This window comes from Melospiza georgiana, chromosome 10, assembly GCF_028018845.1.
Source record: "Melospiza georgiana isolate bMelGeo1 chromosome 10, bMelGeo1.pri, whole genome shotgun sequence".
Classification (NCBI taxonomy): domain Eukaryota; kingdom Metazoa; phylum Chordata; class Aves; order Passeriformes; family Passerellidae; genus Melospiza; species Melospiza georgiana.
The window spans coordinates 1,800,920-1,814,236 of record NC_080439.1 but is presented as its reverse complement, the minus strand read 5'-3'; the positions used below and the strand labels follow the sequence as shown (position 1 = coordinate 1,814,236).

The 13,317-nt window shown below is 43.9% G+C and overlaps 1 protein-coding gene across 1 annotated transcript in view; it reads left to right on the top strand.

Moving 5' to 3' along the window:
- The first annotated feature begins 4,220 nt into the window (after window positions 1-4,220).
- The window catches only part of IFT80 (intraflagellar transport 80), a 28,964-nt gene continuing 19,867 nt past the window's right edge, over window positions 4,221-13,317 (top strand). The window contains exons 1-3 of the mRNA XM_058031435.1: window positions 4,221-4,437; window positions 8,276-8,386; window positions 10,153-10,221. Coding sequence (XP_057887418.1) covers window positions 4,290-4,437; window positions 8,276-8,386; window positions 10,153-10,221 — 328 coding nt within the window. The 5' untranslated portion in view covers window positions 4,221-4,289. The remainder of the gene's footprint in view (window positions 4,438-8,275; window positions 8,387-10,152; window positions 10,222-13,317) is intronic.

Genomic DNA, 13,317 nt, shown 5'->3' with positions numbered 1-13,317 from the left:
GGTGAGCAGAAAGCACCCGATGAGAAGAAAAGGAGCAAAATTCTCCCCAAAGACTTGAAATCGCAGCAAGTGGCGAAGTGAGTTCGCAGAAAAACAGACATGAGAAAGTTTACTTCTCACAAGATAAAAAACTGACGTGGTTAGAAAGTCATCTTACAATTGGTGCCAATCATTTGACGTTTTCAGACCTACCCCCAGCCCACACTCTCATGAGAGTCCTTCGTTTGGGACAATGGGGGAGGGGGGAAATGAGAGACAGAACTCATTTTCAGGCAATTTCAGTTCATGCCCTCGTTCAGAACTGTTCCGCAATGGCTGTCGCGGACAATTACAGCCTCTCAAAGCACATTTATTTATTTTTTTTTCCCCAAACTGCTCCACTCCAACAGAATTGTGCAATATAGACCTATTTACCTTCCCAACCCTTCCCCCCCCGCTCGGACACTTCAGCAGAATGAACAAGCCGAACTACTTGACCTCAGCTTTTAAATCGCGATAAATCAGCTGCCACATCGTCTCTAACAAATTTAACAAATTCGTGCCCAGCCCCTCCCCCGAGCCAGCTCGAAGGTGTTCGGTAAAAGCATCTCTGCTGCCAAGCGCCGCTTTCCTCACGGGGACGGCGAAAAAAGAGCCCGAGACGGACAGAAAAGCTTCCTTATGAACAGCCGATTAAACGTGATAGCGACAAGCCCTGTCAGTGACAAATCTGGGGCTTTTTCAAAGCACAAGGAGCCAGACTGCACCCTTGTCACGCTCTTTCCAAGTCACAGAATCCCAGAATATTCCGAGCTGGAGAGGACCCACAGGGATCATCGAGTCCAGCTCTTTTAAACGAATCGTTATGAGCTTTCTTGGGATTTTTCTCTCACCCTTCAAGCATCAAAGCAGCAGGCAGAGCCAGGGATAGAAGGGTCCCTCTCTAAGCAGATTAAAGTCGGGTCTCTCCGCTATCCCTGAACTTCCCCGTCCCCCGCGGTCCGCGGGGCTCCCTCAGGGCACGGCGGAGCCCTTGGGCTGCACAACCCCTCGGGGAGCCGCTCCTCAGAGCCCTGAGCCGACAGCAGCCGGGACGGAGCCGCCGGGCCCCGAGCCCTCAGGGGGACCCTCAGCGGGGCAGCCCGGCCGGGGAGAGAGAGGCTCTGCCGCCGCTTCTGCTCCCTCCGGGCCCGGGGGAAGTGGGGAAATGAGGCGCGGGGCAGAACCGCCGATCCCCCAGCACCTCCTGCCATCCCCTCGGCACCTCCCGCCTTCTGCCTCAGCGCCTCCTGTCTCCTCCTCAGCATCTTCCCTTCAACGCCACTTGTCTCCCCCCCTTAGCACCGTCCCCTCAAAAATCCTAATCTCCACCTCAGCATCCCTTGTCTCCCCTCAACTCTCCCAGCATTTCTGTTTTCGCCATCAGCACCGTCCCCTCAGCACCCCCTGCCCGGGGCAGCCCCCTGAGGGCACCTCCTCCGCCGCGAAGCCCCCCCACCCCACCGCCCTGAGGCGAACCGCCATCACTTCCTCCCGCCGAGCTCGTACCTGCTCGTCCCGGCGGCTCCGTGCCCCGGCGAGGCGGCGGCAGCGCGGGCAGCTCCGGCTGCTGTAGAAGCTCGGCCGCTTCCACACTCGAAAATGGCGCCGAAATGGCGAACTCGAACCGAAATTCGTTAGAAAAGCGCGGGGCAGGCTGGGACGGGAGGGGCCGGGCCCGCGGGTTTGAACGGCACCGCCGCCCCCGCCCGCCATCTTGTGTTCGTTACAGCAGGGAGGGGAAAGCGCCCAGAAATCCGCCGGGAGCGGCTTTTTCTGGGCAGACACGGGGGGGTGGGAGACATTAGGGGGTGAGGGCGGCGAGGTAACACAGCCTCGCGGCCGTGCCGGCGGAGAAAAGGGTTAATTTTAATTTTAGAAGTAGGTCAGTGGGCGGCGCTTAGTTGCTGAGTAACACGCGCTAGTTTAAAATTAATAAAAAAATATTAAAAAAAAAAATTACTAGTGAAAAAAATTTTTAAAAATGGTGAGAGCGCGGCGATTTTGAAGCGGGTTTAATTAATTAACGGGCGGCGCCGTGGCACCTTGGGGGGGCCGGGGGGGAGCCGTGAGGTGGCGGAGGAGGAGGATGAAGAGGATGCGGTCTCGCGAGAAGTCGCCATAGCGACGGCGGCGCTTGGCGGCGGGGGGAGCGGGAGCCGCCGCTCCTGAGGCGACGGGAGCGGGACGGGGAGGCGGGATCATCCCGGGATCGAGATCCGCCGGGAGCGGCAGGCGGGATCATCCCGGGATCGGCTGGGAGCGAGATCCGCCGGGAGCGGGATCATCCCGGGAGCTGGCGGCGGGATCGCCCCGGGCTCCCCTGGGAGCGGGCTCCGCCGGGAGCGGGCTCCGGCCGCCGCTCTGCCGCTCTCTCCCGCTGCCCGCGCAGGTAAAGGCGCGCTGGGGAGGCGGCGGCCGCCGGCCCCCTCCCCTCGGCTGAGTCACCGCTGCGGTGGGCGACGGGGTCGGGAGCCGTGACCCCCGGCTGGGCGTGGGACGGGCGGATGGAGGGGCCGGAGAGCTCCGGGGGACAGCTGAGGGCAGGGCGGGGGAGCCCCGGCCCTCAGGAGGGGTTGGATGATTGCTTCTTGGTAAAATGCAGACGGAGGGAACAGCGGGTGCTGGCGCGGGCGGTGCTGGCCGAGGCTGCCCCGAGGGTTTGGTGTCTCCTTCTCTCCGTGCCCCGCGTTCCGCCGGCTGCTTTTCCTTCTCGGCATTCCCCCATCGTGCTGTGGCATTCCTTCCCTTTCCTGCTCTGCCCCCATCCCTTCCCGCTGCCTTCCCCATCCCGCCCGCTGGTTTTCCTTCCCTCTGGCATTCCTTCCCTGCGCTGCCCCCATCCCGCTCTGCTCCGCCGCTCCCGATCCTCATCTCCGGGCCAGCAGCTCCGGGTGGGAAAGGCAGGAGGCGTCAGGCGCTTTGGCTTCTCCGAGTCCCCAGAATTCCTGCTTAGAATTCCTGCCTAGAATTCCTGCTTATTGCCACATCTCTCCTAAAACTCCTGCTGGATTCCTTGGGACGGAGGGAATACGTGGGCTGGCAGTGATGGATGTACCTGTGGATGGCCCAGGATAGGCGTTCAGCCTTACAGCAGCACATACAGAGCCATTAAAATGCTTTAAAATTATAATAAAGTTCTGGGATTTGGAAGGAAAATACCAGGTTTTCTCTTGCTGGCTGTGTGTCAGCACAGGGGATCTCCAGTGCTCCAACCTCTGATGTTTCAGGCTTGATCTTAAAGGTCTTTTCCAACATTAAGGAATCACTGTTCATTTTTTCTTCAAGTTGTCCTTATTCAGTTGGATAATGTGAAAACAGAATTCTCTTTAAACTCAGGTATTTCTTGGTGCCTCTTTTCCCCCAGTAGTGATGTAAAATTACTTCAGACCTTTTAATTTTAGTGTTAGTGTCTTCCTCTTGAATTTTGGCTGCTTGTGTATATTATGTTCATTATCCATACTTATATATGTATTTGTTTTCTTTTATTGCAGTTATAACACATGGTTTTAATGCTCCATCTGAACAACTGAGATGAGACTGAAGACTTCCCTTTTAAAGGAGCCAAAACATATCCTTTGTCACAGAAAAAAAGCATGGAACATCGTGTTCATTCTGAATGGACTCTTCCAGAAAATATTTTTTTGTTGCTGAAATTTCAGTAAAATATTTGTAAATTGCAGATGCCTTTTTTTTTCCTGTTTTTCCTTTGTTCCCCTTGTCATTGACTGCAGCCTTTAAGGACAATGTTTTAAGAGACACTGCACACTTACATATGATAAATATGTACTTATAATAATAAACACTTACATATGGTGTAGATAAACCAACACTTTTGAATGAAAGTTGGGTGTTTTGCATTGTATTTTGCACTAAGACCCTTCACTAACCCAACATTTTAGCCAGCTTTCCATAACTTTACATCATGATAAGAATTTGATTTTTATGAAATATTTTCATTTTACGAAACGAAAATTTACTTCGTTGGACTTAATTTTTACCAGCTCTTCTTGGCACATAAGAGCAAAAAAATGAAGAACGAAGATTTTTTTTTTTTTTTTTTTTAGTATTAAACATTCCACACAATGTTATCAAAATAATCTTCCCGTATTGTCCCTTCAGCTCTAAGGAGTTGAGACGGGGGTATTGGATTGTTTCTGGTGGTTCAACTTTTCAGGTTCCTTAACTGGATTTCACATAAGGGCTTGGTGAGCTGTGTGGGCTGGACCACAGCTGACGAGCTGTTCTCCTGCAGCGACGACCACCAGGTGATGAAATGGAACCCCGTGAGCAGCGAGACCACGCGCGTGCTGAGGCTGCCAGATGAGGTTTATCCCTTGGACCTGCACTGGTTCCCCAGAGGCATCGGTGGCAAGAAGCAGTCCCAGGCCGAGAGCTTTGTTCTCACCAGCTCTGATGGTAAGGCAACTTAAAATATTTCTAATAATAAAATTAAAAATAATAAATTTTAAAAATGTTTATAATACTGGTTGTTTCGTACCATTGAGTGCTCATGTCAGTCAAGTACAAGGCATTATTTGGGGAGCAAGAAGCTCTGAGGATTGCTTGGGATTTTTTCCCTTCTCCCCAAAAAGATTTTTCCCTTGGGGTTTTTGTTCCCCTTCTCCCCAAAAAGATTTTACCCTTGGAGGTTTTATTCCCCTTCTCCCCAAAAAGATTTTACCCTTGGAGGTTTTATTCCCCTTCTCCCCAAAAGGATTTTTCCCTTGGGGTTTTTATTCCCCTTCTCCCCAAAAAGATTGTACCCTTGGAGGTTTTATTCCCCTTCTCCCCAAAAGGATTTTTCCCTTGGGGTTTTTGTTCCCCTTCTCCCCAAAAAGATTTTACCCTTGGAGGTTTTATTCCCCTTCTCCCCAAAAGGATTTTTCCCTTGGAGGTTTTATTCCCCTTCTCCCCAAAAGGATTTTTCCCTTGGAGGTTTTATTCCCCTTCTCCCCAAAAGGATTTTACACTTGGAGGTTTTATTCTCCTTCTCCCCAAAAAGATTTTACCCTTGGAGGTTTTATTCCCCTTCTCCCCAAAAGGATTTTTCCCTTGGGGTTTTTATTCCCCTTCTCCCCAAAAAGATTTTACCCTTGGAGGTTTTATTCCCCTTCTCCCCAAAACGATTTTTCCCTTGGAGGTTTTATTCCCCTTCTCCCCAAAAAGATTTTACCCTTGGAGGTTTTATTCCCCTTCTCCCCAAAAGGATTTTTCCCTTGGGGTTTTTATTCCCCTTCTCCCCAGAAGGATTTTTCCCTTGGGATTTCTATTCCCCTTCTCCCCAAAAAGATTTTGCCCCCCGCCAGATTTTTCTTCCTGCACGAGTTTTCCTGCCCCAGCTTACTCCTGCAGCTCTCCTGCAGCAGCCAAGTCCCCTGTGTGATAAGGATTCCTGCAAACTTGCTGAATCCAATGGAAAAGCAGCATAATGTCTTTACAATTCCTAGTTGAACTGCAGATGTTTGAAATGAGAGCAAATGTAAATTTAGTCCCCTTGGGTTTTCTTCTGAAATGCATCTCTTGGGGGATATTGTTCTTTTATTTCCTACTGACATTGGTCTTGTTGCTATTTTTTAACAAAAATGAAGAGTATTTTTGGCTTTAACCTTCAAATTAAGGACAAATCATAAGTGATTCAACCTTTTTATTTTTAATTTTTTCTTGACAATTTTATATTAGGTCAGCATTTAAGAGTCCATGGAAGTTAATGAACAAAACATCCATGTTTCATATTCTGTGTTTGGATAGGCTGGGAGTCTCCCACTGGAAATTCCTGCAAAACTGGGGAGTCATTTTCAGGTTGAGGACAGTTCTGTCTTCAGTACTTAATAAAAATAAAGGACCAGAGGTTAAGCTGAATCCCTTCTACCTACACCAGGCATTTGGCTAAAATTTCCTCTTTTTTGTGTAATCAGTTGTAATTTGAAAGTCTCTGTTGCCTCAGTAGAACAGAAATCCATGGAAATGGAGAAACCTCCCTGTGGGAATGCCATGGAAAAAGCTTTTGGCTGGCAGCAATTGTGAATTCCCCTGTTGGAAAAGCCAAGAAGTTGCAGAATTAAAGCTGCTGTCCCTGAAAACTTGATTTCCCCTGTTCTGCAGAAGGGTTAGGATACAGTTTTAAGTGATGATCACATTTTTTCCAGAGGAATTCTGGAAAGTTGATCCTGCTTTTACATGTAACCATGTTCTTCCCTGCTCAGCTACAATTTCCTCTGTTTCCCTCTTTGGAAGGGGCCTTGTGAGAGAAGTAGGAGCTTGTGGAGTGGGAGAGGATGCAAAAGATTGGGAAAATAGTGGAGTTTTCCCTGGATAACAGGATTTTATCTGATACTTTGACATTGCCCTTTTTCCTGATATTCTGCCTTCACCAAATCCTTCAGTTCCTTCCCAGCTGCTTGAGCTGCCACTGGAATTTCATCTGTTATGAGCTGAGGAATTGCTCACAGAAATATTCAGGGGTTCTGCTTGGATCCGTGGGAGCTGTTTCAAAATATAAAATCAATATATAAAATTTATATCCTGAAAAAAGTGATGGCTCTGAAGAGCTCAGCCCCTTCATGCCAGTCCTGGAGGTGATGGCATGGGAATATTCCTGCTCCTGGGAGATTGGGAATATGGGAATATTCCTGCTCCTGGGAGATTGGGAATATGGAATATTCCTGATCCTGAGAAATTGGGAATATGGGAATATTCCTGCTCCTGAGAGATTGGGAATATGGAATATTCCTGATCCTGAGAGATTGGGAATATTCCTGATCCTGAGAGATTGGGATTATGGGAATATTCCTGCTCCTGGGAGATTGGGAATATGGGAATATTCCTGCTCCTGGAGATTGGGAATATGGAATATTCCTGCTCCTGGGAGATTGGGAATATGGGAATATTCCTGATCCTGAGAGATTGGGATTATGGGAATATTCCTGCTCCTGGGAGATTGGGAATATGGGAATATTCCTGATCCTGAGAGATTAGGAATATGGGAATATTCCTGCTCCTGGGAGATTGGGAATATGGGAATATTCCTGCTCCTGGAGATTGGGAATATGGAATATTCCTGATCCTGGGAGATTGGGAATATGGGAATATTCCTGCTCCTGGGAGATTGGGAATATGGAATATTCCTGCTCCTGGGAGATTGGGAATATGGAATATTCCTGATCCTGGGAGATTGGGAATATGGAATATTCCTGCTCCTGGGAGATTGGGAATATGGGAATATTCCTGCTCCTGGGACATTGGGAATATGGGAATATTCCTGCTCCTGGGAGATTGGGTTTAAGGATGCTCCAGTGAAAAAGGTCCTGGATACAGGTGGAGCAAAGACACTGCATGGGAAAAGGTGCAGAAAATAAAATATATATTTCTCAGAAAATAAAAGTTGTTTTCAGCGAAAAAGCAGAAAAGGCCATTTTGGCAATTGACTTGGAGGAATTGACATTGAATTCCTCTAAATCCAGCTCTTGCTTACATATGAAACATGAAAATGTCAGACCTGAGAGGTGTTCTGTGCAATAAGTGATACATCCATGAGATAAATTTTATTTTATAATTACAGAAGAATGGAATGCATTAAATGAACACCTTGGAAGTGTTGGAGGGGCCTTGGAGCAGCCTGGGCTGTGAAAGGTGTCCCTGCCCTGTGGGATTTCAGATCCCTCCCAACCCAAACCAGTCTGGGATTCCATAATAAACTGTTCACATAAACTGATTTATCCAAACCATAGTTTTTTATCAGTGTTAGAAGTCTTTTCCCTGGAAATCTTGCACTGGCAGAGATTTAGCTGGATGATTGTGCCAAAAGTTCTGGTCACTCAGGAGCTCCCTTGCAGTGGTTCAGTCTGGCAGCTTAGATCAAATAATACTAAAAATAATTTGATTTTAAAGTACTTAATTTCAATTACTGGGCTGCTTATTTTTCCAAGCTCTCCATTGTCTGCTCTTTGCTCCAGTTTAAATTTGATCTTCCTGGGTTTAAGCAGCATCCCTTATTTGGGAAGAAAAACTTCCTGATCCTTCTGTTGAAGTCATTACAAACTTTGGGGTTGGCTGCTGTGGAATTCCATCCCAGGAATAATTCTGATTTGAGCTGTGAAAAACAACTGGAAGTGCTCTTTGTGTTGCTGCTTTCTTGGTTTGTCTGTGTGCTTTCCACAGGGGGTACCAGCACTGCTGTAATAATATAGAATGTAATTAATAATGTAATGATAATTACATAATTCTGTAAATTCTATTAACTTTTTTATTTTTTTAGGGAAATTCCACTTGATTTCCAAGCTAGGAAGAGTGGAGAAAAGTGTTGAAGCCCATTGTGGAGCTGTCCTTGCAGGAAGGTGGAATTATGAGGGAACAGCCCTGGTTACAGGTGAGCATTCCTAAATTAATAAAGTGCTTTGTAAACTTAAATAATAATCTGCTTTTTTTTGGTCTTAGTTATCACAGAGGTTATCACCTTTTTACTAGGAGTTCATTTTGCACTATTAATGTATTTTAGCTTAGTGTTGTCCTTTTTAATTAATAAATGTAGTAAAAATATTTCTCTTTTTCATTTAAATCATCCAATTACTTGAAAGTAAATGTTTTAATATCAGAGTGCTCAGATGGTTTTGTGGCTGTTCTGAACTTCAGAAAGGAGAATATTTGATTTCTTTCTTTTCTGTCTGTTGCAAGAAGAAGTTGCTAAATTGGTGCATTTTATATCCCTGCACATTTGGGGTTTTTTAGCCAAAAAGGCTCATTGATCTTGAATATTCCTGTGCTTTATTCCTTAATTATCAGTAATTATTACCTACAGCTTGTTCATATTAGTGATAGAGGAGTGAGCCCACAATTTCTTCATCTCTACACCATTTTTTTGTCCCAAATCTTTTATTAATGAGTTGCTTTTGGTGGTTTTTGTCCCAGATTCTGTCTGGGTTTTGGGGAGCTGCTGCAGTGCCTGTGCTGGGCTCCTTGCTGGGTTTGTGGTGTGTCAGCCTCCTGCTGATGGAGCACAGCTGATCCCTCTGGCCACAAGAACTGCAGATAATTCTGGATTTTTTCCAAAATTAATTTTGGAAATAATAATTTTCCAGACTCTGAAATGCTGCTTCAAGGAACTCAGTCTGGCCTGTTCCTCTGAAATCCCAGAGGGATGGAAATATTGCTCTTTTTAAAGACAGCTTTGCCTCAGGAACTTCTCCAAAGACAAAGTCAAAATTGTCTTTTGAATCCCTTTTTTTTTTATGAGGCTGCATGACACTGACACTTTTTGGGGAGTGTGGGAATTCATCACCACTTCCAGTTTATTCTGAGGAGATCAACTCCTCTTCTACCACAGCTGTACTTGGAGGAAGACTAAATAAATCATTGCTACTGCACCACTTCAAATATTTTTATGGTTGTATTTCAGCAGCATCAAATGTGCACAAATAAGATTTTTAATTTTGAGTGGGCTTTTTAAACATTTTTAAAACATTTCAAACAACACTGGCCAGATGTAAAAACCTGAAATGTGGCAAATAAATTATATTTGAATGGAAGAATCCATTAATTTCCTTTTCCTCATTAATTGCATCTGGGAGGCCTAAAGTGAAGCATTTTAAAAATGACACCACAGCAGGAATTGTGTGCTGTAAAACAGCCCTAAGTGTGCTGTGTAGTGCTTAGCAATGAATTCTTCAATAAATAAACTGAGTTATTTGGTAACACACAGTTATGGTAGAAAATTGAAGCCATCCAGAGTTATCTTCATTTATCAGCTGTGAAATCTCCAGTTGAATCCATCAAATCTGCTCCTGCTGCCCTGGGCCTTCTCAGACTCCTCTAAGCAGCTCTTGGGCCATTGAAGGAATCAGAAATACAGAATTTGGGGTGCTTAAATAATGGTGGATTTTCCCTTGCTAGGACCAGCTTCAGAAAAGAGTTTGGGGATCTTCAGGGAAGGAGGATTTCTTGATAATAACCAAAGAAACATCTTAAATATTTTTGCTTCCTATACTTCCTATTCTATGTTTGGAAGATGAAACAAAAGGAATTCACCTGTAAGAAAAGCTGGGTTTATTTTAACTCCAGTGTTTCCTGAGCAAATACAAATACATTTGTTAGAGTGGATATTGCATGGCATTTGCTGATTTCTGTGCTCGTTTGCAGCTGGGGAAGATGGCCAAGTGAAAATCTGGTCTAAAAGTGGAATGCTGAGATCCACCTTGGCTCAGCAAGGTGAGTTCTCTGCTATGAGCTCCAGCACAACTTGTTCATTTGGGTTATTCTGAAATATATTTAAATAACAGACCCTGAATATGGCAGGGATGGTTTGTTCAAGGGTGTTAAAGCCTTAATTAAAATTAAATATAAATCAGAGTTGCATTTCAATAAGATTTTTTGAAAGTATTTCATTTTTCAGACTCAAAGTGCCGCAATATTTTTAGGCAGCAGTCTCATCCCACGCTGAGGATTTGAGGCCATTGCAGTGAAGATCCTCAGCTCAATTTTGTTTTTCAGACTTCATAGATGGAGCCTGTGTGACCCTGTGACATTTTTGAAGAAACCACATGCACCTGGGCTTGGGGTAAATGTCAGGGCCCTTATCTCAGTCTGAAACAAATGATCTGAATGCTTTCAACCTGGGGAAGGCACTTTAACCACAGCACTGAATAGAAAATGCATTGCAGTTCTTTTAAGGAAGTTCTTGTGCTCATACAATGTTTGTCAGGTAAAAAGATAAACCAACTGAACTAGAATTTAAACAAAATATTCAAACCAAAGCACATATTTGTTAGCATTTCTCAGTTTATGTTGTCAGGTTTCTTATGCATTATTTTGCCTGTTTGGGGTTTGAAAAAGCATATCAGGTGAATTCCATGCTGTTGTTTCAAACATGAATTTTCATTGGTTTCTGCAGGTTTCTGGTGCAGTACAAAAGCACACTTGAGTCCCCATGGAGTAACTGTCACCTTGTGTTTATGTTTTCAACTTCAAATCCTGTGAGGCCCTGAAATCTTTAAATTCAGAGTCAGAGCCCCACAGTCCCAGTGGTAACATGGCCATACCTGGGTCAGGGCAGGGTTCTGCAGGAATGGTGCATTATGTTCAACCAAATGAATTTTCCAATCACTTTCCCTTCTTTTATTATAATGAGAACTGAAAAAATCCCCACTGCCAACATTCCTTTGCCCCATTCCACTCTTTGTGCTGGAAATAAATTTTCAGGCTGGATTTTGGGCTGATGATCCACGTGCCTGTTCTGTCTTTGGCCTTTATTCCTCCTTAAATTCCCTTAAATTCTTCCTTTTATTCCTCCTTCTCCTTACACTGAAATGTTGGGTTTGGGCTTCCAGTGATCCATTTGGCTGAGGAAACCTTTTTTCCTTGGATTTCTTAGGGATCTCACAAGATTCTCATGGAATCCTGGAATGGTTTGGATTGGAAGGACCTTAAATCCCATCCCTGTATCCCAAACCTGTCTGGGACATTTCCAGGGATCCTGGGGCAGCCACAGCTGCTCTGGGAATTCCATCCCAGCCCTCCCAGGGAGGAATTCATTCCTGATACCTCTATTCTTTAGGAATATTCTTTTGGAAACACCCTCCCAAGATCTGAAATCATTTAAATTAATGTTTCTCCTCCTGTGACAATCCCAAATCCCACAAAACTCTTGCAATTACCAACTCTGCTGTGGGATAAACCAGACCTTCCTTCCTCAAATCCCAATTTTCTGCCTTTTTTGCCAGAATATTCCTGTTTCTGCTGCAGTGGGGCTGCTCCTCTGGGTTTGCAGGGTGTTGGCAGCATTTTCCCAAGGCAGCCCTTGTTAAGTGCAGGAGGAAATGAGTTAACTCAGCTCCTGCTGTTAAGCCCTGGAAATTGTGGTTAAGTCCTCAGCCATCATAAAAAAGGCAAACATTTGGTTTAAATAGAAAACTCTTCTGATTGTTAGATCAGCATTAGGAAAGGACAAAAAAAAAAAAAAAAAGGAGTTTATTTAGAATTTCTGCTCCAGCTGGGGACAGAATTTATGGCATTTTCACCAGGAATTGCCAGGAGGAAAACAGCCAGAGCCACATTTATTTAATATATGTTGTGTTTCTGGGACTTGTCTGCTCTGAGGGTTGACAAGTTTAAAAAGTCTGCCATAATAATTCTGGATTTTTAAGGAATAAAATTCCCTGAAAGAGAATCTATGAAATACAGAAATCTTCAGGAGCAACGACACCAGGTCTCAGTTTGGAGGGTGAATATTTGGGAGCTCAAATGGAGTTTAACCATAATAAATCAGCTTTTTGCACAGGGAAAAGTGGGGAGATACTGGATGATTTCAGGGCAGCTCAATCACTTAATTATCTCAATCTCATCAAAATATTCCTGAGTCATTTTTAGAGATAGAATTTAATATGCCAAAATTGTCACCGAGAATTTTATCCTCTAAGAGCATTTTTAAGCCTTTTGGGGTTTTTTATTACCCTAAAGTTACATTAAAGATGGTTTATTTGAACAATTTTAATTCAGTTGCTCAGTTTAATACTTGGAGAAGCTTTTTGCTTAACTTTCTTAGTTTTATTTCAAGGAATCAAGTAGCAAAGTCCTTTGATTTTTCTTCAGAGACAAATCTTGTCAAATAATATGGAAAATATTTGCATGGTTGGCAAGTCTGACTTTTTTAAATTCTTATTTTTTCCCTGGATGTTTTTCCATGTGTAATTTTTGCTTTATTCTGTTTTCAAAAAATCTAATTTGAAAACTGGAACATGATTTTAAAATGGAACAGTCAGCTTTATTCCAGATACAAAATTCTGAGACTTTCAGTCTAAGAAAGTTTCAGTTAATTGGGAAAAATCTGTCCAGCCTGTGGCCACTTGGATTTATTGTCATTTATTTTGGAAGTTACTATGAATGGGATGTTTGTACAGCAAAACAAAAATCTGTGTTAATTATGGTACCCAAAAATCTAAAAAAGAACAATTGAGGTGCAACACAAAACTTTTCCCACCCATTTTTGTGTCCAGCCTCATAATTTGGGCTGAAAAGATTGATTTTCTGATGTCTCTTGGTGAGTATTACTTTGATTTTCTGTATTTCTGGAGTGACAGTTGGGAGTAAAATTGTATCAGAGGGTAAAATCTGAATAAACCAGTGAATAAAATCTGTATTTATCTGAATATCAATACAAAATGCAGCTATTTCCTGTTGTTTTTCTGGACTTGAAACCTTTCACTTGTAAAAGTTTTGGGAATTGTTAATGTATAAATGGCAATAGATAAAGAGGCTTGAGAAATGTGTAAAGTATATATATATACTTTATATATATTATATATATTT